Source organism: Eupeodes corollae, chromosome 3, assembly GCF_945859685.1.
Source record: "Eupeodes corollae chromosome 3, idEupCoro1.1, whole genome shotgun sequence".
NCBI classification, from domain to species: Eukaryota; Metazoa; Arthropoda; class Insecta; order Diptera; family Syrphidae; genus Eupeodes; species Eupeodes corollae.
This window is the reverse complement of record NC_079149.1, coordinates 83562267-83588516: the sequence shown is the minus strand read 5'-3', so window position 1 is coordinate 83588516 and position 26250 is coordinate 83562267. Positions and strand designations below refer to the sequence as shown.

The window sequence follows — 26250 nt, the reverse complement described above, 5'->3', positions numbered from 1 at the left end:
TCAGAATGCGCATAATCAAGTTAACTGTACCGTTCAATTTGCACACCGCCATTTTTTTCAAAGAGTCTTAACGTTATCACCAGTGGTAGTCATAGAATAATTACTCAAATCGGTATTAACTCATTTCTATATCTATTTGGAACCAAGTACTAGCTTAGAACCGCTCCTAAGCAACTTCTTTTTTAGTACTGGAATCGGTATCAAATGCTTTCTTCAAAGAAGTATAGGTACCGAGATGCTTAATGCTTTGCATGAGTAACCAAACAAACAAATTCTAATAGGTATACTAACCTACACGTGTTAATTTTAATTATTAATAAACTAATATAAAATTATACATTATGATATATGCATATTTGAATACGTTGTTCTTAAACAAAATATCAGTCGTAAATTCTGCCGAAACCAAAGTAAACGTCAATAGAAATTTTATGAGAAATGTCTTTATTATATTTAAAATTATAAACACTCTTATAAAAAATAAATTTACTACATATTTTTTGTTTATAACTGCAGCTTACTCATTTTTCGTTTTTGATGGCTGAGTCTTCTTGAAAATTGAAATCACAAATTTTAAAATTTTAAACGTTAAAATAAATATAATACACACGCAACCCAAGAACACAAAGAACACATCTAGTAAAAGATATTTGTAAAATGGCACATGAACTCCGTAAGACTTTAGCTTTGGTGCCCCTTTGTTCCTTATCACATATTCAATCCAAAACATTGCTTCGTCCTTAGGATGAATTGGATTATCCCTAAAAAGCGCTGATAGTTCTTTTGCCTTATGAGTGTACTGTGGATTCTCAGTAAGTTCCTTGATCATAGTAATTATTTTGGTTTCTGTCAAAGCCGAAAATACTAACGATAATGCATAACCCTCACGAACTGCCTTAATTGTATTTCGATGTTGATCTCCATACAAGGGAATGCATAACATTGGTTTGCCCCAGTGTGTTCCTTCTTGTGTTCCGAATAGGCCACCATGAGTTATGAATAGGATAACATTCTTATGAGCCAAAATGTCATTTTGAGGCATCCATTTTTTAATCATTACGTTTTTAGGGAGGTTCTTTATGCTGTCATCTTCGTATTTCCAAAGAACATTTTGTTTAACTTTGCTAAAGGCCTTGAGAATTATTTGAATTTTTTCTGGCGGCATATCCGTACTCTTCATATAGGAACCAAGGCTGAAATATATCACACCGTTCTTTGAATTATCAATAAACTCCTGAAATAAAAAAAAAAAAAAACGAAAATTAAGCACAATTTTACAGTTGTATTTAATAAAATTTCACTGAAACAGCTTTTAATTAAGCCATCTATAAATCAGTATTTAAAAATAATGTTTATCCTTTATAAATAAATTTTTTGGCGTTAAGAGACATTGTCAGTTTACGCCGCATCTCTGCAGCGTTAATTAACACGACTTATAATACGCCAAATATTATTTGAAAATACCTATCAACAAGTCTAAAACGATATTATTTTTAAAAAACCTTTTGTGATATAGTATATATGAGTTTCAATACCTAGTTCTTTTTTCGAGATGCTCCTTGAAGGAATACAGATTTTTTGAGTAAAAGATAAGTTCTTTGCCAATTCTTTACAATGTATTTGAGGGTTTTTTGAAGTTATCGAGGACATACGAATCGGTCGTTTTAAGCTTTATGAACAAGATATTGGTGGCTATTTGACTTATTTTGATTTCCATTAATAATTGCATACCTAATCTTTACAATAAAATAAATATGAATGGATTTCTTTTATAAAAATACTCTTGAGCAAATTGCTAATAGTAGCGCCACTACTTTTAACTAGGGACTGGACCAAGAACATAATATGAATCTCTCAGCACAAATTCATCAAATTAGACTAATGTACAATCCATGGGGGGGAGTCATATGACATATGAGCCATAAAGCTTATACAGTTAAGTTGTGTAAGTTAAGATTTCATCTAAAGATTTGTTAGTAATTTGAAGAAAAGCGGTTTGCTGTCAAAAACAACTAAAATTTTGGTTTTCACACAATTTATAATTTAAAAAAACTTTACTTTATTTTCATATGATATTTTCTGAGAAAAGTTCAAATATTCAGATTCTTAAGAAGAAACCTTGAATAAAAAAGGGACTACGATGCGGCCCACACTGATAACATTCCTTCTGTCTGTCAATTTGTCTTGCTTAAAAGTTTGCAGGTTTTCGTGTTGGGTTAAAAAAGTTGTCAGTAAAATTATTCTTGAACATTTTCAAATTACTTACAATATTTTTCATATAAAGAAATAGGTGAGTTTGAAAATCTAGTTTTGTTAAATAGATTTTTAGTCGAAAACAAATTTCTACCAATTTTGGTAGCATTTCTTAAATTTATACAAATTGGGTGAGTGAAGTTAATTTGAGAGATATCAAGAACCGAACATCAATTTTTTATGAAAAACGGACTGTTGGATTTTTATAAAAAAAAACTATTGAATATCGAAAACAATCCTTTCTGTGAAAAACATTTTTTTTGTAAAAAAAAACTTTTAGTTAGATTTTTCTCAAAATTTTACTGAATGTTGATAACAATATTGTTTTAAAGATAAAAGTAGTTTAAAGCCAATATCTCAAAGTTTTAAAAGATATTTGAGTCGAAAATCAATTTTTACCAAATTTTATTAATTTTTTTTAGCTTTTTATTTTTTGTAAAAAAAAACTGTCAATTCGATACTTCTCAAAATTTAACTGTATGTTGACAACAATATTTTGTTAAAAAATGAAAAAAGTTTAAAGCCAATATCTCAAAGTTTTGAATAGACATTTGAGTCCAAAATCAGTGTTTACAAACTTTTATTAATTTTTTTGTTTAGGTTTTTATTTTTTGCAAAAAAACTGTCAATTCGAATTTTGTCAACATTTTTCCGAATGTTGAAAACAATATTTCTTATAAGTTAAAATTAGTTGAACATTTTTGAAAAGATATTTGAGTCGAAATTCAATTTTTACCAACTTTGAATAATGTTTATTTTAAGTTTTTATTTTTTATAAAAAAACTGACAATTTGATTTTTCTCAAAATTTTACCAGATGTTAAAAACGTTATTTTTCGTTGCACAAAACTGTTTTCGAGATAAAATTATTTTGTACTCTTAAAATTTTAAACCGTTAATTGGATTTTTTTTTCAAAAAATATACTTATTTGGTATCACGTTACAATATATTATATAAAATTTAATGCAAGTCTCTAGCGTTTTTGGTTCGAAGGATATTTTGGGTTACCCAAAATTTTCACATTTTTACTTTCGACATATAGGAACTATGTATATGGCAAGTTTTGCATTCGTGCAAAATTTCGAACTCGAGATTTTAATCAAACATGATATTACGATGGTAGACAAGTCGAAAAAAGTGGGTCCCGTGGTTTCGTCCGGTCGGTTTGTCCACGCTCCTACAGCCTAAACCATTGAGTCGATTGAGTTCAAACTTAGAAGTTAAGGTTTTGAGAAGATTTGCGGTAGGCGTTTTTTTCATTATTTTTTAAGATCAAAACTAACAGTGGCCTCACATATATTTCTTTTTTGTCAAAAGACGATATTTTGAATTTTCTCAAAAACAAACCGATGGATTTTTTTTAAGTTCTCTCTAAAATTTTATTTTGTAACTTGACTTCTTTTAATAAGAAAAACATGTTTTTGTATTGCCCAGGAAAGGTACCGCTCATAGAACCGTTATTTTGTTTTTTTTTTTTAATTTTCTCAGCAATTTATGAACTGGGTCTAAATATTTTTTTTTTTGAATAAGCTCTTATATTTCCTTAACAATATTTGATTATCAAAAATTCAATTTTTTATTGTTTGGATTTTTAAAAAAATATTGGATTCTTTTTTTTTAATTCTATATCTCAAAAAGAGGCCAACATTTTTTTACGAAATTCAAATGTAAATCGTATGTTTCGTTAGTAAAAAAATTTATAAAATGAATTTTAAATCATAAATATTGAATTTAACTTAAAAGTAAAATACATTTATATCAGTTAAAAAAATTGCACTATTGTGAACTGAATTGTATGAATTGTAAACTGTATTGGTATAAATTTCAAACTTCCCGCCCATCCGGCCATATTTTATTTAAAATTTAAAATTAAGAAGAAAAAGGAAAAGAAAATGAAATGAAATAAAACCATTCCACACGATAGTTCCGCCAAGTAACACGCGTTTTATTTAATCCGTACTTTTTCGCTTAGTTTTTAAATTCATTAATTTGCGAAGTTATTTAACAGCTCAAGTAAGAGCTAATTAACAAAAAAACTTGTTAAATTTTCATGGCGCCCGAACAGGGACAAATTTAAACTAATAGTTTGTTCCAATTTTAATAAGATTCGCGCAGTGTTCAATCTATACATATATCGCACATATATGTACATTAAAAATACATACATTCTCGCGTGTGAATTTTATTAAAAAACAATTAAAACTTAAATTTAAAACAAAAAATATATCAAATCGGTGGAATCATAAATTCGTGCGTGAGTGCAAAATTGTGTACAAAAAACCACCCCCATAAGGATTCATTGCTGCAAATATCGCCTGCAGAGAACAACAACACCAAAAGGAGCTCCAAAGTCACCCCAATGTCAGAGGACAAAAGCCCAAGGGAAGTCGACACAGAAACTGAGGTATCCACAAAAACTGAAAGTTCTTAAATTTAATTTACTGCATACAATTGCAAATATTTGTTAGATAATAATTAATTTCAATTGATATAATTGATAGCAAAAAATTGCAATATTTTTGTTTTAATAATTAAAACAACAGCACAACTTTCAGTTTTTGTCATTTTTTGCAACACATATATACACATACATACATATATTTATATTATATTTGGTGAAACAAACAAAGTGCGGTTTTTTATTTAAAATTTTGTATTCTATATTCTTTAAACTCATAAGTTACAAAATTAATAAATTTAATTCAATAAAATTAATTGCATCTCGATCTGCTGCCGCGCCGCCGCTGTCGCCGTCCGTCGTACACATCGATATTTTTTTTGGAAAAACACACTCCTTATCTTCGTGATAATCGTTTGGAACTTTACCTTCATAAAATTGTACACGCGATTTATTAAATTAAATATAAAATTTACGAAATATTAATTTCATTTAATTAAATTAAACAATTTATGTAAATAAAACCGAAACTCTTGTAGAGAAATTTGTTTACAAATTGTTTTGTCATTTCCCTCGTTTGACAATTGACAGTTCGTTAAGCTTTCAGGTATCAAGAGTGATCGTGTTTAGTGACGCAAAATATTTTCCAAATATATTATACGAAGAGTGTGTTCAGCCAAATATTTATAAAAAATATTTTATTTTCAAACAACTTCGATTTGAAATCAACAACTTTCGGCAATTTGCACATACAAAGTTTTTTTTTAAATTTATTTATTTTCGAGGAATAAACTAATTTTCTAACGATTTTCCAATTTTTGTAAATTCAAATACTGAAGTGCAAATTGAATAGTTTGGATAAACTAATTCCAATAAATAAATTATTTTTCGAAAGATAGTAAATAAATAAATTAATTACAATGACGGGCAAGAAAAGGCAGCAATCACCAAAGAAAAGCGCAGATCTTGAACATTTGGTTCATCAGCGATTACAAATTAAAAATAATATAATTCGCATTAAAACGGGTCTTGAGGAAAAAACTTTATCGTTAAATCCAATTGAATTAGAATGTCGATTAGATATTTTAAATTCATATATTGATCAATTAATGAATTGTCAGTCGGAAATAGAATCCGAAGATCGTGCTGATGATTCTCGCGGTGAATTGGAAGACATTTGCGTTGGTGCTAAAGCACTACTTATATCACATGTCAATAAAAGGCGAAAGTCTAGTGTAGTTGATTATTCATTCAGCAACCCACACCATTCACGACTTCCAAAAATGTCTTTGCCTAAATTCAGTGGAAAGTACTCTGAATATAAAAATTTTATCAGCCTTTTCGAAAGTTTGGTAGACAACGATCCAATGCTTCCAGATATTGAAAAGTTCAATCATTTAATTTCCTGTTTATCAGGTGCAGCTTTAGGAACAGTTAAAGCTTTCCAAATTACAGAACAAAACTATCCAAAAGCATTAGCAAGTTTAAAAAAAGTCTACGATAATAATTGTTTAATCTTTTTCGACAATGTTTCCACACTTTTTGAATTGAAAGAAATTTCCAAACCATCCGCGTCCTCATTGCGAAGCATGATCGACACAGTGTCTGCAATTTATGATTCGCTTCTTTCATTGGGTGATGAAAAGAATATAACAAACGCGATCATTATACATTTAGTTATGTCAAAGGTGGATGCAATCACTAGGTCAAAATGGGAAGAACAACTAGATTTCAATACTCTTCCTTTATGGAAAGATTGTGAAGAAGCTCTTAATAAAAGATATCAGCATCTTTCTGCTGAAGAAGCTTCAAGTGCAAAGTCAAAATCTTCCGATAAGCCCTCCAAAACTAACCAAGATTCAAGTCGTTTAAAACATTCAAGGTCCTCATTTGCTTGTGTAAACTCGCAACAAAATAAATCCAAATGCCTATATTGCAAATCAAACGACCATTATATAACGACGTGTCAAAATTTTACTGCGTTGCCTGTCCAGCAAAGATTCGAGTATGCTAAAAGTGTTCCTATTTGCATTAACTGCCTTCGAAAAGGACACACAGTTTCGAAATGCAAAATGAGTCGATGCAGCGTTTGCAAACGATCTCATCACACATTATTGCACCAGTACGAATCAACTTTTAATAGTTTACCGGCACAACCTTCAACAAGTTTTCAAGCTATGCATGCCTCAGTTTCGGCTGATAAAGTTATTCTTGCCACTGCACTTGTGCAAATAAAGGGCAGTTCTGGAGAATACATGATAGCTCGAGCATTACTTGATTCTGGCTCTCAATTAAACTTCATAACAGAAGAATTAGCCCAAAGATTAAAACTTCGAAAGGAAGAAAAACCTTTGAATCTGCTTGGCATTGGAAAGGCAAGTGCTACAGTGAATAAAAAAGTACATGCAGAAGTAAAATCAAGATTTAATGATCATTCGTTTTCTGCTGATTATTGGGTAATGAACTCAATATCGTCTTATCAGCCGGATCAAGCAATAAATACTTCGGATTGGAATATTCCTTCCAACATTCAACTAGCTGATCCATATTTTAATAAGCCACAAAAGATTGACCTACTTATTGGAGCAGATACATTTTTTGAATTGTTGTCGGTTGGTCAAATTAAACAAGGTCCCGAATTTCCAACTATTCAAAAGACAATTTTTGGCTGGATAATATCTGGGAAATATCCCAAGGGTACAAATAACAGTACCAAGCATTGCAATCTAGTATGTCAGTGTGAAGATTTATCAGATTTAGATGAAAAGATACCAAAACTCTGGTTATTGGAAGAATTTCCTGGCGAAACGAAAAAATATTTTACTCCAGAACAACAATTGTGTGAAAAACACTTTGTTGAAAATACAAAACTTTTGCCGACAGGTCGTTTTGAGGTTAAACTTCCCTTCAAATTATCCTCAAACTCGCTTGGATCATCATTCGAAACTGCCAAACGTAGATTTCTTGCACTTGAGCGCAAATTATCTAAAAACAGCGATTTGAGAGGAATGTATATGGATTTCATGAAAGAATACATTTTGTTGGGTCATATGTCACCAACAAATAATGAAATTCCAAAGGGCCCGCACTATTTCATTCCACATCAGTGTGTTTTGCGACCACAAAGTACAAGTACTAAGTTGAGAGTTGTTTTCGACGCCTCAAGTCGAACATCTTCTCAACTATCACTGAATGACATCTTGATGGTTGGGCCAACCATTCAAGAGGAGCTATTTTCGACGTTGCTCCGTTTTCGTACACACAAATATGCTATTACGGCTGATATTACGAAAATGTACCGGCAAGTTCTTGTTGCGGAAGAGCACACGAATTACCAGCTCATAGTGTGGAGGCAGCATCCGTCCCAACTATTGCAAATTTTTCGTTTAAACACCGTAACGTATGGTACGTCTCCAGCGCCATTTTTAGCGATACGGTGTTTACAAATGTTGGGCGATGCTAACGAATCTTCTTTCCCCACGGGGTCAGATATAATTCGAAGAGATTTTTACGTTGATGATCTCTTAACTGGTGCTGATAATCTTGAAACCCTTAAAATATTGAAATTCGAGATTCAAGAAATCCTCACAAAAGGAGGGTTTCAATTAGCCAAATGGTTTTCAAATCATCCAGAGTATCTAAATAAGGATAGTTCTGAAAAATCAATTAAATTTAATGATTCAGATTTCACAAAAACTCTGGGAATGTGTTGGCACCCTAAAGAAGATACATTCAGCTTCAATTTGGACAATAATTTTCATGATCTACGAGCTACTAAGAGAAACATATTATCAGTTTCCGCTCGTCTTTTCGATCCTCTTGGTTTGTTATGCCCCATAGTAACCAAAGCCAAAATCTTATTACAAGAGCTTTGGGTTGCAAAGATTGAATGGGATGAGTCGATTCCATTGCGCCTTGATACAAGTTGGCAAAATTTCAAAACCAATTTATCTCAACTTGGCGAGATAAAAATTCCAAGATTTGTCGAAACTCATTCGAACGCAAAAATTCAAGTTCATGGGTTTGCCGATGCTTCGACGAGAGCTTACGGTTGTTGTATTTACATCCGAAGCCAAAGCACAGCCGGTATCAAGTCGACGCTATTAACTGCAAAGTCTAGGGTGGCCCCTTTGAAAACGAAATCGATCCCTCGATTAGAACTTTGCGCAGCGCATACTCTTGCTAAGCTATGGACAAGAGTAGAGGCAATGTTGAGTCTTGACATCGACCAAGTTATTTTCTGGACCGATTCCGAAATAACTTTGCATTGGATAAAAACACATCCATCTACGCTTGCAACCTTTGTTGCAAATCGTGTGTCCGACATCCAAGAGTGGACACAAAAAGTATCATGGAGACATGTACCAACAAAACAAAATCCAGCAGACATTCTGTCAATAGGCTGTAACGTTGAAGAAATCAATGCTTCAATTTGGTTCAAAGGTCCACAGTTCTTGTTAAACGAACAATCATCGTGGCCGGTCAATTCGCATTTTGAATTGTCTCCAGAAGATGAAGCTTTAGAGAAACAAAAAACAAACACGGCTCTAATAGCAGTTGAAAAACCTCGAACTAAACTTCTAAAATTTATAGAAGAAGAATCCTCATATAACGACCTTATTACTACGTTTGCTTATATAATGCGATTCTTTAAAATATCTAATAACAAAACAGAAAGAACATTTGAAGAATTGCCAACGGCAAAAGAAAGAAACTTGGCGTTTCTAAGAATAGTTGAAATCGTCCAAAGTTATGAATTCCCAGAAGAAATTGAAAAACTTCGTAGAAAAATAACTCTTCAAAATAGTTTTCAAAAACTTAATCCGTTTATTCATGAATTTCAAGATAACAAATTTTCATTTTCGCTGATTCGTGTAGGTGGTCGTCTCTTTAACGCCCCAATTGAATATGATAAAAAATTCCCGCTTTTGTTAACCAAAAATTCACCATTTGTAAGAACGTACTTAACGTATTTGCATCGAAAAAATTACCATGCTGGACCTCAAGCTATGGTGGCATTGCTACGTGAAAAGATTTGGCTAATAAATGCAAAAGAAGCTTGCCAAAAGGTTGTGCGACAATGTATAAATTGTTTTAAGTACAAACCAAAATTACTCACACAAATAATGGGTAATTTACCCGCGGATCGATTGCGAGCGCAACGACCGTTCTTAGTATGTGGCGTAGATTTCTGTGGCCCGGTACACACCACCCTTAAAATTCGTGGCCGGGCACCCAATAAAACTTATATTTGCGTCTTTGTTTGTTTCGCCTCCAAAGCTGTACACATTGAATTAGCTTCTAATTTGTCGTCTGAATGTTTTATTCTCGTCCTTAAAAGGTTTATCTGTCGCCGAGGACTTCCGAAGACGATCTACTGCGACAACGGAACGAACTTTGTCGGAGCTCAGACGATCTTGAGGGAAATTCAAGAGGAGATAGAGCGAGGAGCAAAAGCTGTTCGACGGTACGCAGCAGAGGAAGGCTTCAACTTCACCTTGATACCGCCCAGGGCACCGCATTTCGGAGGTCTATGGGAAGCGGCGGTGAAAGCGGCGAAAACGCTGTTACAGCGTACCGTGGGCAACGCACTTCTCACTACAGAAGAGCTGCTCACCGTAGTCATCGAGGTCGAGGCAATCCTCAATTCAAGGCCAATCGCACCGCTAAGCGCAGACCCCAACGACGGAGAAGCCCTCACCCCAGCGCATCTACTAATCGGCAGCAGCTTACGATCGCTGCCCCCAGAACCAGTTCCGGAACGGCAAACGGGCTGCTTGAAAAGATGGCAGCTTCTATGCTGGCTCAAGCAGCAGTTCTGGCTGAAGTGGTCCAAGGAGTATCTGCTTGGCCTACAAGCGCGATCCAAGTGGGTACAGGAGCAGCCCAATCTCGTCGTCGGCAAACTAGTTCTTATCCACGAGGACAACTCGCCTCCTCAGCGGTGGAAAACAGGACGAGTTATAGGGGTCGTCGAAGGGCAGGACGGCAAGGTCAGGGTCGCCGACGTCAAAACATCAAGTGGTGTACTCAGACGCCCAATCGTCAAACTGGCCCCACTTCCCGATGAAGAATATTGAAGCCTGCAGCCTTTCAACGTGGCCGGTGTTTCGTTAGTAAAAAAATTTATAAAATGAATTTTAAATCATAAATATTGAATTTAACTTATAAGTAAAATACATTTATATCAGTTAAAAAAATTGCACTATTGTGAACTGAATTGTATGAATTGTAAACTGTATTGGTATAAATTTCAAACTTCCCGCCCATCCGGCCATATTTTATTTAAAATTTAAAATTAAGAAGAAAAAGGAAAAGAAAATGAAATGAAATAAAACCATTCCACACGATAGTTCCGCACAGTTAACACGTGTTTTATTTAATCCGTACTTTTTCGTTTGGTTTTTAAATTCATTAATTTGCGAAGTTATTTAACAGCTCAAGTAAGAGCTAATTAACAAAAAAGCTTGTTAAATTTTCATCGTATATTTACAGTCACTAAACAACTGCATACCAAAAATATAGTTAGAACAAAATTGAAAAATTTTATATATTCAAAATTAATTTAAAAAAAAAAAACGCTCTAACGATTTTTAAAACAAAAATTTGAAAAATCAAGGGTTTTTTGATTTATAAAATGGCATTTAAATTTTTGAAGACAAACTTATTTTTGGGTAAAATTTTGAATCCGTAAACTAATCTTCAATTGCCAGCTAGTAATGCCATTACAAATGATACCATTGAATCTGTTGTTTCTTAATCAATATGATTAATTAACTGTGATACGGGTGATGGTCAAAATTACTTCATCACCATTGAAGACATCAAAGATGTTTTAAATTCTTTGAAAACAAGAAAGTAAGTTGGATTTGATAAATTAAAAAAAAAATTATTTGAAAAATATACCAAAGCTGAAAGTTAAATTTGTTTGCAAAAACTTAATTCTTGCCTTAAACTGGGATATTTCCCAAATTAATTTAAAATAGCAAAGGTTATTCTAATTTTAAAAGTTTGCTGAGTTCTGTTGGTAAATGTTTTGTAAAAATCATTAAAAAGAAGCTTATTGAACACATTAATTCAAATAATATTTTGACTTTAGAACAATTTGGATTCCGTACATGTCACAATACTGTACAACAGGTTCATCGCATAACAAAACACATTAAAAGTAACTTTAATGCAGGAAAAGGTACAGGTTTGGTGTTGCTGGACGTTGAAAAAGCTTTTGATTCCGTTTGGCATGAAGGACTATTACATAAGCTATTAATTTTCATTTTTCCTATGACCTCTTTAAAATTATAAAATCTTTTTTGTCTTCAAGAAAGTGTGTTGCGTCCGTTAACAATTGTCTTTCCCAAAGCATTATTTATGTCGCAGGGGTCCCCCAAGGATCTGTACTTGGACCAATTCTCTACAATGTGTTTGCGTCTGACTTTTCAAGACTTTCAAAATTGTGAAACAGCGATCTTTGCTGCACTGTGTATAATACATGATTACTTTAGTGACTAAAAAGTAAAGATAAATGCTGCTTAGAGCCAGACAGTCTTTTTCTCTCGAAAAAGAAAACCCTGAAAACGGTTATGAAATAGATTGGAAGTCAAGCGCTAAATATCTAGGGGTTTATTTGGATAAGAGATTAACGTTTAGTACACACGTAAAAGAAATTATTAAAATTCAAATTTGTCAGAATAAGCTTCTAAAAATGATGCTAAATGTTCCATGGTGCTTTTCAACAATCAAATTGCACGACTTAGCCAACATAGAACTGGTTTCCATGAGAATTTCAAAAAGAAGTGAAAAATATATAATTCCTTGTTTATCTTCCGACAATTCCCTTATCTCAAATCGAGCCATCTTAAAAGTTCTAATGACCATTAAATGAAGAACAATCACAATATACCTGACGCAGGACTGACGAAAAGATGATATTTGAGATTATAATCAAACCTAATGTTGTTTTTTTGTAGTTTCGAATAACAATAAACTACATTTTAACAAATCAAAGTATAGTATGAATAAATTAAAATAAATTTTAGATTAACAAACAAATAACGACACGCCATAGGATTGACATGTTGACTGGATGGGCACGATTATAGACAACAAACATAACCCAAACTCTGGTACAGTGATGGTGGCCGTCAAATTGTTCGACCCGCAACTAACTTTATTACCAACATTAAAATTGAAAGTGAGATTTGACATTTAGTCGGCGTTATTTCGCACGAATTTTAAATTTAAATAACACACAACGAACTGACGAATGAAACTGAACACAAAATTTCTGATTTTTTTAAAATAAAGTGGAGAACACTGCATTATAAAAAATGTAGTATATATTTAACTGTATATATCACAGATTGTAGTAAATTAATAAGTTTTCTCAAATCAATGATAATTTTTACTAGACAGCTACTTAATTGTTGGTTTTCAGGGACATGCCAAATGTGTTTGTGTTTTTTAATAACTTGTATTAAAAATGAATAACTGCAATTGGGTGACCAAATAAAGGTATTTTCATTGTTTTAAAATAAATTGTAATCTCAATAAAATATAATAAGTCTTTGTATATGTTGGTTGAGTTACCCAACTTTTGTATAATCACCCATAAGTATAATATTATGTACATAAATATATTTTTTTTGTAAAAGCTGTTTTCAACTGGGTATTGTATCCCTTCGTGTTTAAACCATCCCTTCTCTGAACACATCTACACCTTTTTATGTTTTTTTAATTTATATTTACTGGAGGTTTTTAACAGTATCTTTTCCTTCAAATCATCAACTTAAGCTTTATATAATTGATTACAAAATGTATACTTGGCAGTAGTAAGGTAGCATATATACCAATCTATGTAAATTGTGCAATATAGGTTTAAATATGAAAAAATGAAAACACAAAATTTGGCTACAAATAAAATATGTATACATGTATATCTTCAATTGCATCTTATTTTATTTTGACGCAAAGAAATAATGTAAGGTGTTTTTTTTCAAAAATGATTTTCTATTAAATGCAAAAACTTTTAATATCTTAAAAAATCAAAGAAATTTACTTTTTTAACTTGCCTTGCCTTTGAATGCTCTGTTTCAAAAACGGCAAAGTTCTAGTATCTGATTGGCCAGCTGCCAAAAAATTATCTTCCAATTAAGGCAACTTTATTCAAAAGTCAACTTATGTCAAAGGACAATCAAACATGTTTTTTCATTCAGCTGAAAGCTGAACCTTAATACTCTATGATTTATTTGTCTATTTATTTTCTAGGTTTTTGCATCTATATTTTTGTAGCGTTTGTAGCAACAAGACCAGATTATTTTATTTTTGAAAGAAAGATTCTTTTTAACACAATTTCTAACATTTCAGCGTGAAATTCGCTAAAAACCTTATAATTTAAAATGTTTAGAAAACTATTATGATCTTTAGTGTTCTAAAATAATCGAATAGCTTTGTTTGTCACTTTAGCCCTTGAAATATGTTAAGATACTCATTATGTTATTTACATTTTGTCAGCCTCCTTTACGGAATATTAAAGAACATTTTTAACAGGTGCTCAAAAACGCATCTTTATGTTAAGTGTGGGACCCCCTCTGATTAAAAGTTTGGATATGCCCGTTATTAAACCAACAGAAATGTTTTGTTTTATAACATATCTCGAGCTATTCTTGAGTATAAACAGCAGAAAGGCTCGAGACTGAATTTAAGAGTATTATGGATGAAACTAGGAATGTTTTAGATGAAGAGAAGACCCTTCTTCATTTAATATTATACTTCTTTATAGATCAAAATCTATTACTCAAAAAAGAGGCTGGGATGCGATCCACACTGATAACTTCCCATCCCGTCTGTCGATTTGTCTTGCTTATAAGTTTGTCTATATGTACTCGTATCAATTTTTACCAAATTTGCGTACTATTTTTTGTACATTTAATTTTTTATGAAAAAACGGACTGTTGGAGTTTTATATAGAAAATTACTGAATATCGAAAACAATATTTTCTGTGAAATAAAATAAGTTTCAAGCCAATATTTTTATGTTTTGAAAAGCTATTTGAGTCGAAAGTAAATTTTTACGAAGTTTTATAAATTTTTTTTAAGGTTTTTATTTTTTGTAAAAAAAACTGTCAATTCGATTTTTTTCAAACTTTAATCAAATGTTGACAACAATATTTTTTAAAATATAAAAGTAAATTAAAGCCAATATCTCAAAGTTTTGAAAAGATATTTGAGTCGAAAATCAATTTTTACCAACTTTTATAATTTTTTTTTTTTTATAATTTTTTTTAGGTTTCTATTTTTTGTAAAAAAAACTGTCAATTCGATTTTTTTCAAACTTTAATTGTATGTTGACAACAAGATTTTTTGATAGATAAAAGTAAAATAAAGCCAATATCTCAAAGTTTTGAAAAGTTATTTGAGTCGAAAATCAATTTTTACCAACTTTTCTACATTTTTTTTAAGGTTTTTATTTTTTGTAAAAAAACTGTCCATTCGATTTTTTTCAAACTTTAATTAAATGTTGACAACAAGATTTTTTGAAAGATAAAAGTAAATTAAAGCCAATATCTCAAAGTTTTGAAAAGATATTCGAGTCGAAAATTCATTTTTACCAACTTTTATACATTTTTTTTTAGGTTTTTATTTTTTGTAAGAAAACTGTCAATTCGATTTTTCTCAACATTTTTCAAAATGTTGAAAACAATATTTTTTATGAGATAAAATAAGGTTGAAGCCTAAATTTCAAGTTTTTGAAAAGATATTTGAATCGATATTCAATTTTTACGAACTTTGAGTAATGTTTTTTTTAAATTTTTATTTATTATAAAAAAAAAACTTTTAATTAGATTTTTCTCAAAATTTTATCGGATGTCGAAAGCATTATTCTTCATTGCACAAAATTATTTTAGAGATGAAATCATATTTCAGTCTTAAAATTTTGGAGGTGACAAATTTTTTTTTCAGTTTTATTGATTTTTAAAAAAAACCGTTATATTGATTTTTTTGTCAAAAAATATACCTGTTTGGTCTCACTTTACAATATATTATATAAAATTTAATTCAAATCTGTAGCGTTTTTGGTTCGTAAGATATTTAGGGTTAACCAAAATTTTCACCTTTTTTTTCAAACTGCTATAGTAAAAAAAGCACCCACGCAATTTTCTTGAGAGGCCTTTCTGCATCTTTCTGCCTTATTATCTGTATAACAAAATTTATTTGAAGTCGATATCTCATCTGGTTCTTGAGCTATGGACGACGAAAAAAACGTCGCGAACGTACGAACGTACGGACGTACAAACGTACGTACACACGCATGCACAGACATCTTTCTAAAAATATTTTATTTCAACTCTAGGGACCTTGAAACGTCGAGAAATGTCAAAATTTTCAATTTGACAAATCGGACCCACTACAATAACTTCCTATGGGAAGTTAAAAAAGTTTTGATATAAATATACGATACGTTCAAATTATGGTCAATATAAAGGCAAACTTCACAAAGATCTGACGCCTACTTAGGCGCTTTTTCGGGCACGTTTTCGTAGAGTGCGAAGTGAGGAAAATAAGCTGTACCGGCCAGTATTAGTGATGGCCGTGAATTATCTCTGTTACTCCGATACGTGGATAGAAGGATTTACCTACCACAACGCCGAATTTTTGGTAAACGGGCTCTTGAAAAGTTGGCCGAATATAGAAAAATTGTGTTTAGCGACGAAGCTCATTTCTAGTTCGATTAACACGTGAACAAGTAAAACTACCGTGTTTGTTGTAAAAAGCTGCCATAATCATTGCAGCTTCTAGAAAATGACCTGCCATAAAGTCAAAGTTAAATGGAAGAGCTGCCACATGCCACATAAACCCGTTACAATGGACCTCTTGAGAGGAGAGTTCAATGTCTATTGGTTACCTAGATCGTGCGATTTAATGCTTTTAGATTGGTTTTTGTGGGTCTATTTGAGGATCATGTCTATAGCGACAAGTCCGTACCAAAGAGTATGCCAACATTGCACTATGCAGATGAGGCATGAGATAAAAGATTGAAATAAAGATTTCATGAATTTTTCTTCACGTCTTACTTTCTATTAAAACAAAGCTACGGTTATGGTTGCAGGACCATATTCTTTTCATAAAATTTCCCATGACTTATTCGGTTGAATTTTGTATATGCTTATGTAATAGTTTACCTACTTTATTCTAATTTTTGTAATCGTTTCAAGGAGTTCAAAAATCTTACCTTTAAATCCTTGGGAAGCGGTTTGGCTGGCTTTATGTGAATACCTCCAATATCAACCAATCCGGGCATACTTGGTCTTGGCAAATCAAGACTACGGTGACTGTTTACTAACATTAAGGAAATATTTTTCTCCAAATCTCTAACCGACGGTAAAGGTCCTAAAATACAAACAAAAATCAATAATTTCATTGTTTTTTAATGTTTTTAAATTTACCCTTTATAGCGTCCTTGAAATGACGTTCAGCCATATCCTGCATCTGTGGCATATAATGCCATCTACGAAAGACGTAATCGTAAAGCGACAAATATGTATTGTAAGCCCTTTCTTTGAATGACATATTGTCAGTATAGGATAATAATAAATGGGGAACAATAGACAGTGGTGTCAGAAGACCCATAGTGTGATCCATATTATCAGCGTAGCCCATAGTTCCTTAAATTAAAACCTAGTATTATATATTTTATATTTGAAAAGTAATTTCCGTTTATATTTTCAAACCTATTGTTACGATTGGTGCATTGAATTTGTGAGCGAACATAAGGAAACTTTCGTGGAAGAACTGCTCCAGGATAATTAAATCAAACTTTTCGTCACTCTGAATAAATTTTTTCACTTTGGCATTGTTGAGAGCGTATTCGGATGTCCGAACACCTAGTTCCCACCACATTTGTAGGTTTTGGAAATCGCTGCTAAAGCGCATGTTAAAAATTGAACTTTTTGGATCTGCAAACAAAAATACAATAGGTAATTGTATATTAAAGTAGCATAAGTTAAAAACATTAGTTTGCTATACAATTCTTACACAAAAAGTTGTTTTTTGAAACTCAAAAATTAAAACTAATATTTAAAATTGACATAGTTATCTTGCAAGCCTTATAATTTACTTACAATACTTAGGAATGTCGAATTTAGGATTCAATATTATTTCAGTCAGATTTTCATTAGGTTGCTTTGAAGGAAAATTTGTAATTGTAGTGACTTGATGTCCTCTACTAACTAGTTCATTTACGAAGTGCTCAAGCCATAACCAATGACTTGGAGCAGGAAATGGTCCCATAAAAAGTATCTTGTATGCAGATGAGAACTGAGTAAGAACCAGTAAAAATATGGCACCAATTATTGATAACTTCATCTGAAAATGGAAAAAGGTAATGATATATTATGTCATGGTAAATATGTATTTTTATAATTTAATTTGGAAGATCTAAAGCTCAGTGTCTTCAAACCTAAGTGAGATTTCCACTTAGTTAAACCTACATATCACAAGTTATAGTATCTTGAACACTTATGCTACTTAAGAACTAAACCAAGGAAATGCAAATAAAATAAGAGTAAATAAAGCTGCTATCGCTAGTACCCGTGGCGTGATGGTTATTGCGTTAAACTGCCATGCCAGAAGTCTTTGGTTCAAACCCTGCATGTGCCACCTCAAGTTATTTTCACTGGTACTGCCTTTTACGAGAATTTCTCAAATTTGCCGTTCGAATTCGGTTTAAAACTGTAGGTCTCCTCCATCCCTGACAACAATACTCGCATACAGAAATGGTTGAGAGTTGTAAGTCACTAGTCTCTAGTTCTCAACGGATTGTTGGGCCAACTAATTTAAAAATTTAAAAATAAAGCTATTTAACAGCAAAATTTAATATTACACCCTCGTTGATCAAGCTATAATTTTATAAGCGTTAATTGTAATACATTTCTTTTTAAGTTAGATCTTTTCGTAAGCCAAAGAACAAAATTCCTTTGGTTAAATAATATTTTGAATGGATTAAAGGGCCGCCGTCAACTTAAGTCGGGCTACAAAGCATCATAACATAAACAGATTTGTTCATGATAATTGTTTGGAAAGGGAGAAGTGCGGCAAATAAAGTATTCACTGAATCCCTTACGAAACGTGAGAGGCTGATTTTGCTGATATGATTTAGATCGTTTAGATCGTTAAAGAAGAATTTTCCTAGGTAATTCTTGCGTTTTTGAGCTATAGCAGGACATGTACGGAGAAGATGAAGAACTGTTACCTCCTCTTCCTCGTCCATACAGCTTCTGCAAAAGTCATTTGAAAATACGCCTAACCGCGTGGCGTGCTTACCTATTAGGCAGTGTCTTTAAGCCAGAACAAGACTTCTTTTATCGCCAATAGTTCCGCCTGGAACACGCTGATTGTTCCCAATCTTGAATGGAATGAGGGACTTAACTTCATTCGTTCAGAGTACACACCTCCACCAATGCCATTTGGGTAAGTCGTGTTCAAATAATACGCCGCGTGTTTAAAAGACATGACCTTCATGGTCGAGTAGCTCGAAAACATAAGTTTATCAAAAATAGTGAAACGCGGGGGCCATTAGTTTGGGGTTGTATGTCCGCTGCAGGTATTGGTAATATTGAATACATCGATTGGATCATGGACAAAACTCTATACATTATCATTTTAAAGAAAAATTTGATACAAAGGGCTAAGAATTGGACAAAGAAGTTCATCGCAGTTGTTTTCGATACTACCAAGAACACGATCAGAAGCACAAAGCAGGTATTTGTACAATCATAGTTGATATGGAACTGGCCTCATTTAATGAAACCGCCAGCACAGTCACCGGATATGTAAATGGTGATTTTTTAAGAGCTTGAGAACTTTAAAAAAAAAAAACGCATAAAATTTGCAAAATCTCATCGATACTTTATTTGAAACGTTAGATTGGTCCATGACATTTACTTTTTGAAGATAATTTCATTTAAATGTTGACCGCGGCTGCGTCTTAGGTGGTCCATTCGGAAAGTCCAATTTTATGTAACTTTTTCGAGCATTTCGGCCGGAATAGCCCGAATTTCTTCGGAAATGTTGTCTTCCAAAGCTGGAATAGTTGCTGGCTTATTTGTGTAGACCTTAGACTTGACGTAGCCCCACAAAAAATAGTCTAAAGGCGTCAAATCGCATGATCTTGGTGGCCAACTTACCGGTCCATTCCTTGAGATGAATTGTTCTCCGAAGTTTTCCCTCAAAATGGCCATAGAATCGCGAGCTGTGTGGCATGTAGCGCTATCTTGTTGAAACCACATGTCAACCAAGTTCAGTTCTTCCATTTTTGGCAACAAAAAGTTTGTTAGCATTGAACGATAGCGATCGCCATTCGCCGTAACGTTGCGTCCAACAGCATCTTTGAAAAAATACGGTCCAATGATTCCACCAGTGTACAAACCACACCAAAAAGTGCATTTTTAGGGATGCATGGGCAGTTCTTGAACGGTTTCTGGTTGCTCTTCACTCCAAATGCGGCAATTTTGCTTATTTACGTAGCCAATCAACCAGAAATGAGCCTCATCGCTGAACAAAATTTGTCGATAAAAAAGCGGATTTTCTGCCAACTTTTCTAGGGCCCATTCACTGAATATTCGATGTTGTGGCAGATCGTTTGGCTTCAGTTCTTGCACGAGCTGTATTTTATACGGTTTAACACCAAGATCTTTGCGTAAAATCTTCCATGTGGTAGAATAACACAAACCCAATTGCTGCGAACGGCGACGAATCGACATTTCACGGTCTTTAGCAACACTCTCAGAAACAGACGCAATATTCTCTTCTGTACGCACTGTACGCATTCGTGTGGTTGGTTTAATGTTCAATAAAGTAAACTGAGTGCGAAACTTGGTCACAATCGCATTAATTGATTGCTCACTTGGTCGATTATGTAGACCATAAATCGGACGTAAAGCGCGAAACACATTTCGAACCGAACACTGATTTTGGTAATAAAATTCAATGATTTGCAAGCGTTGCTCGTTAGTAAGTCTATTCATGATGAAATGTCAAAGCATACTGAGCATCTTTCTCTTTGACACCATGTCTGAAATCCCGCGTGATCTGTCAAATACTAATGCATGAAAATCCTAACCTCAAAAAAAATCACCCTTTATAACACATTCACATCAAGGAATTTTCCAATATTCACATCAAGGAACTTGATGTATGTTTAGAATAAAAGGTTTAGTAATTTTTCTTTTTTTTTAATTTTACACTTAAGACTTATGTATGAGTTAGGTTGTCTATGTTAAGGCAAGTTTTAAGATTTTAGGTTTTTTTTTGAAAACACCGAAGAAGGTGCTTTAGCAAAGGAATAAGCAACATGTACCAATATAATAGACGCGAGTTATACAAATTTTGGCTTCCGTGATCCCGTAAATGTTTTTATTATTTTATTGTAATGGGTTTATTTTAATTTGATTTTTTACCAGTTTTTTAGTGATTTTTGTAAAAAAAAAATGAAAATAACGGCAAAAGAAGTCGCCAGGGTACTGGCTTTAGTTAAGGATGGACGCAGTATCTCGCTGTTATGATTGGAAAACCGGAGACGACGGTAAGAAGAGCAGTTTAAGGGTACAGGGAAACCAACTCATGCAACCGGCGGAAAGGCTCAGGTCGCCCCAGAGCAACATCTGCAAGGGATGATCGATATTTGGTGCTTCAAAGCCTTCGAGATCGTCACCAAACAGCGATGGAGGTGTCTCACAGACTTCGATCCGTTATGGGGAGAGCTGTGAATGCTCAAACGGTGAGGAGGCGATTAGTGGAGAGTGGCCTGAGAGTAAGAAGACCTGCTCGTGTACTGTACTAGGACTCACGTTACGTTTGGCCAAGGCCGACTGGGGTAGAGTTCTTTTCATTGATGAGTCCAGGTTTTGTCTGCGCTCACCAGATGGACATAGCAGAGTGTGGATACGATCAGATGAAAGATAGGTACTCTTCGGAAACGGTTGGGAAGCGCGAAAATTTCTGGGGAATTTCTGTCACGAAAAAACCGAGCTGTGCATCGTGGAAGAATCGGTAAACTACAGCTTCTACATCAACAACATTCTGGAGGAATATGTGGTTCCATTCGCACTTTTTATTGGAGACAATTTCTTGCTAATGCAGGACAATGCTAGACCACACGTTGCTAGGTGCGTTACCGACTACTTACAAGAACTAACGATGTAATGGCTTGGCCTGCGATGAGCCCGGATATGAATCCCATCGAACACGTTTGGGATCTACTGGGAAAAATGATAAGGAGGCGACCCGCCCTTCCAGTAACACTCAATGGGCTGAGATCTGCCGTAGTGAATAAAAGCTCTATAAGATGTTCGTGGAGGCAATAACCACTATTGAAGAAACAAGAACTTATGAAGTTTTTACCTATTTTCCTTAATTTATGGTTTATTTATAAGTTCTTATTATTATTCTTTTTTACATGAATGACTTACTTTTATGTTAATAACCAAAACTTTACTAGACAAACCTTTATTTGTTTAAGTTACTTCAAAATGTTGCAAAATTTCAAGGTGCGCCACTTTTTTGTAACTCTGTGTAGATTATAGCTTTATCGAATTTTAAAATATTTTGTAATAATTATTGAACTATAAGTTATCTATATATATATAAATCAATGCCACTTTTCGTTGTAATGTTATAACTCAACAGTGCCTTTACCGATTTGGCTAATTTTGGTCTTGAATTATTCGTGAAAGTCCAGAGAAGGTTTGTACGTAGAGAAAATTAAAAAAAAACTAAATTAAAAAGGATGCAACTGGTGGTACAGGCAAAAAATTCGTTGTATCATTGATTTTAACGACTATTCGATCGGAAAAGAAAATTGAATTGGCACTTGCATCTTCGGGAATTGCTGCTACATTATAAAAAGGTGGTCGGACCCCACACTGTACATTAAAATTGCCATTGAATGAACGGGTGATTGAAACTTGCAATATTTCGAGAAATTCTGCTATGGAAAAAGTTCTGGGATAAACGTCAATTATTTTATGGGATGAGTGCACAATGGCGAATAAAAAATCAATAGAAGCATTTAATCGATCAATGCAAGATTAACGCGGTAATCAACAGCTGTTTTGGTAGTGCTCAGGGGACTTTCGTCAAACATTGCCTGTCATTCCTCGATTAACTCCTATTGATGAAATAAAAACGCCTATTTGAAGTCTTCAGTTCTTTGGAGATATGTACGAAAATTGACTCTGAATATTAATATGCGTATTCAGCTACATAATGATGCAACTGCTCATGAGCTATCAAAACAATTGTTAGAAATTGGTGATGGCAAAATACCAACCGACAGATGAGTAGATTGAATGTATTTTTCCGAATATTCTTCAAAATTACAGAAATAATAATTGGTTGAGAGAACGCGCCATTTTAGCACCGAGAACTTTCATATCAATGCCACCAATTTTCAAATTGAAGCGAAACCGCCACGTGTAGTCACGACATATTGATCAATTGACAGTGTTATGAATCAAGATGAGGCAATGATTTATCCAATTTAATTTTTAAATTCATTGGAACCGGTTGGTATACAACCGCATTGATTGAATCTGAAAATTTGCTGCTTAGATTATATTATTGCGAAAAATTAATCCACCAAAACTGTGTAATGGCACCAGATTGGCAGTGAAAAAGTTATTCCCAAATTTGATTGAAGTTACAATCATAAATTTTAAATCAAAAGGAGAAGTGTGTTTGATACTGAGTAGAGTATCCCTTTGATTTCAACTGATATGCCATTTGAATTCAATAGATTATCCTATGTGTATATCACTTGCGATGTTCATAAATAAGGCCCAAGGGCTAACACTTCACGTTTGTGGTGTCAATTTGAAGGAATCATATTTTTCACATGCCCATTACCCAACTTTATGTGGACTGTTCCAGAGTCGGTGCCCCAACTGTATGGAAAAACTAAAAATATTGTTTATCCAACTGTTTTAGACTAACTCATATAGTACCCAATTCTTTTTTATTTTTTAGTTTTTACTCTTTGCTGATAAATATAATGTAAACAATATATCATTTGGGTCATTTGGACTTTTAAATAGCTAGCAATTTAAAATATTTTTTTGATTAAATAAATGAACTTAATAATCATTTTTTTTAATACTATGCCTTATACGTAGCGAAGCACGTACCGAGCAGCTAGTAATTTATATAAAAAAAAATTAAGTTGCTTTGGTTCTGAAACATGCTGAATATTTTAAGGTACCAAACAAGTGATCACTTTTATTTTGTAGAAACTAAACCTATGTATAACATGGTTATATTGAGTTTGAAATTGGGCAGTTACATAAATAAAATGCACGAGTGTGTCGCACAAACTTGTTCGTGTATGCAAGGACTCTGTTTATAAATAATACTTATATTTTTAAATTAAAAAAATCACCCATAAAATAAGTTTGTCTTCAAAAATGTTAATGCCCTTCTTGTTGAAAATCGTTGGAGTGTTTTTTTTTAATTAATTTGTATAAAATTTGTTAATTCGTTTTATAAATTATTTTCGTATGCAGTTTAATAGTACATTTCAATTTCGTTAAAAAATGTTGACCTATTTTCGAGTTAAATGGATTGAGTACTTCGACATTTTTTTCATGCCTTCAACCAAAAAATGTATGTAACAAGAACCTTAAAATTATTGAATAAAAATATCTATCCATCTATCTTATTCCTTGAGTACTTCTTGAGAAAATTTCTACACAAAATAATGGTTCTATAGGGGGTACCTTTCTGGAACAGTATAATTATATTTTTTTATATTAAAAGAAGCAAAAGAAAGAAAAAAAGGAAGATACAATTCTCGAAAACAAACCGATAGAATTGTTTTACTATCGGTTTGTTTTCGATAAAATTTCAATTTTTGATTTTTTACCAGTCAAATTTGTATGGGGACTACTGTAATTTTAAGCCTTAACAAAATTATAAAACCCCTAATGCGAATCTGCTTATAACCTTAACTTCAAAGTCTGAATTCAATCGATCAATGGCTTGGGCTGTAGGGGCAAGGAGAGAATGACAGAAAGGCAGACGGACGGAATCGGTGGACCTACTTGTTTCGACTCAAATCTCAAGTTCACATATTTTTAGGAATGCAAAATTTGCAATATAGTTCCTTTATGTCACAAGTAAACACTAAACACCAATGGTTGAGGCCACCGTTATTAAGGTTTGTAGCTTAAGTCTCTTAAAAGCGCGCATATATTTGTCTATAACAGAAGAAGTATTGAACAGCAAAATTGTCTGTTTCTTAATAAACGCAAAATTATTCACTTTGTTCCAAGGGTGCTTTACTTACTTGAAATTCCTAAAGAAATAAGTTGGAATAATTTAAATAAAAACTGAACGATTTGCAATTCCGCCGACTATTGTTGTTATACAAATATTTAATAAACACAAGTTACATAATTATGGAAAGATAAAATGAGGAGAAAGATTTTGACGACATTATCATTTTACAATCCTTCTTATTGTTTTAAAAGCTTGTTTATGAGTATAAATTTGTAGAATCATAAACTAAGCAAATATATTAAATTGAAGATAGTATTTTGTTTAAACTTTTTATTAATTGCTAAATATACATTTTCTTTAAATTTTAATTTTAAGGGAATACTAAGCTTCTTCAAATGGAAAGAAACCTATAAGCAAAGAATTTAAAACAAATTTATTTTGCTAATGAAGAACTAGCAAATTAATATAAGACAACAACCCTATCGGTTAAAGAAAGCGTAAGATTCATTCAAAATTCTTTACTCGAAATAAAAAAGCAACACGCAATCCCCAATTGATTTATGATCTTATTTTGAAGCTATTAATTTATTCCAAACATTTAAATATTACTCTTAAGGTTAGAGCATTAGTTAGTCTTATCAACATAAGCACATCTCACGGAGGTTTTCTATTATTTTAAAACATTTGATTAAGTCTATGCTAGCAGATAACCTTAATTGTTCAGTCTAATACTTTATCAATATTAATATTGTCGAAAACCTGTGCAACCAAAAACGACCGATACTGAGTTAATATACGAATAGTATAAAAACTCTTATCTTTATTATCAGATAATGCGTCCAAAATAATTGCTCTTATTTCGCTTTTTTTTGGCACCGAATATGGAATTAAACAAACAAAAAGCTTAATTTTTTTAAAGTGAAATAAAACGAATTCAAACAAATTGCTATTTATAGAAATCAATTGACTGAACAAACAAATTTAGTATTTCCACACTTAGAAAGAAAAACAAAAGAAATATCACGTTATAAAAGAGTAATTTGTCCACAAAATCTTTTGTTTTTTTTATAAAATGTTTTATTAAAATGTCTTACTTTTATTTATTATTGATTTTTTTGAATTATCTTCGAACTGCTTTGTAAGGTCTCGAGGCACTTAAGAAAAATGGATCAATTTTGTTTGTTTTAAACAACCATCCAGAACAAACTAATTGTGTATTTGAAGAATAAGACTTTTTTAATTATTTACTTTCCATAGAAAGACATTTGTTTTCTTATTTTCGATCAAGCAAATTACAAATCAACCGTTTCGCTGCGTATCTAAAAACGTAT

At 32.6% G+C, this 26250-nt stretch overlaps 1 protein-coding gene across 2 annotated transcripts; it reads right to left on the bottom strand.

The window, feature by feature from the left end:
• Nucleotides 1-433: 433 nt before the first annotated feature.
• LOC129949883 (UDP-glucosyltransferase 2) lies at nucleotides 434-26250 on the bottom strand. 2 transcript variants are annotated; one of them, XM_056061593.1, is made up of 6 exons: nucleotides 26014-26250; nucleotides 17770-18013; nucleotides 17380-17604; nucleotides 17095-17313; nucleotides 16881-17038; nucleotides 434-1234 (listed from the first exon to the last, which is right to left on the bottom strand). In XM_056061593.1, exons 2-6 carry the CDS (start codon nucleotides 18011-18013, stop codon nucleotides 518-520), a joined length of 1563 nt encoding a protein of 520 aa, XP_055917568.1. In that variant the 5' UTR covers nucleotides 26014-26250; the 3' UTR covers nucleotides 434-517. The 2 variants fall into 2 exon arrangements, with proteins under 2 accessions (XP_055917568.1, XP_055917570.1); XM_056061595.1 differs by lacking the exon at nucleotides 26014-26250 and adding an exon at nucleotides 24987-25004.

Bases quoted from the DNA above. Each gene is read 5' to 3' on its own strand.
- LOC129949883 (XM_056061593.1), bottom strand. From the start codon at position 18,013: ATGAAGTTATCAATAATTGGTGCCATATTTTTACTGGTTCTTACTCAG. The intron at 17,314-17,379 runs GTTTGAAAATAT...TTTTAATTTAAG, and splicing joins TGCACCAATCGTAACAATAG to GAACTATGGGCTACGCTGAT. The intron at 1,235-16,880 runs GTAAGATTTTTG...TTTTTATTTCAG, and splicing joins CGCTTCCCAAGGATTTAAAG to GAGTTTATTGATAATTCAAA.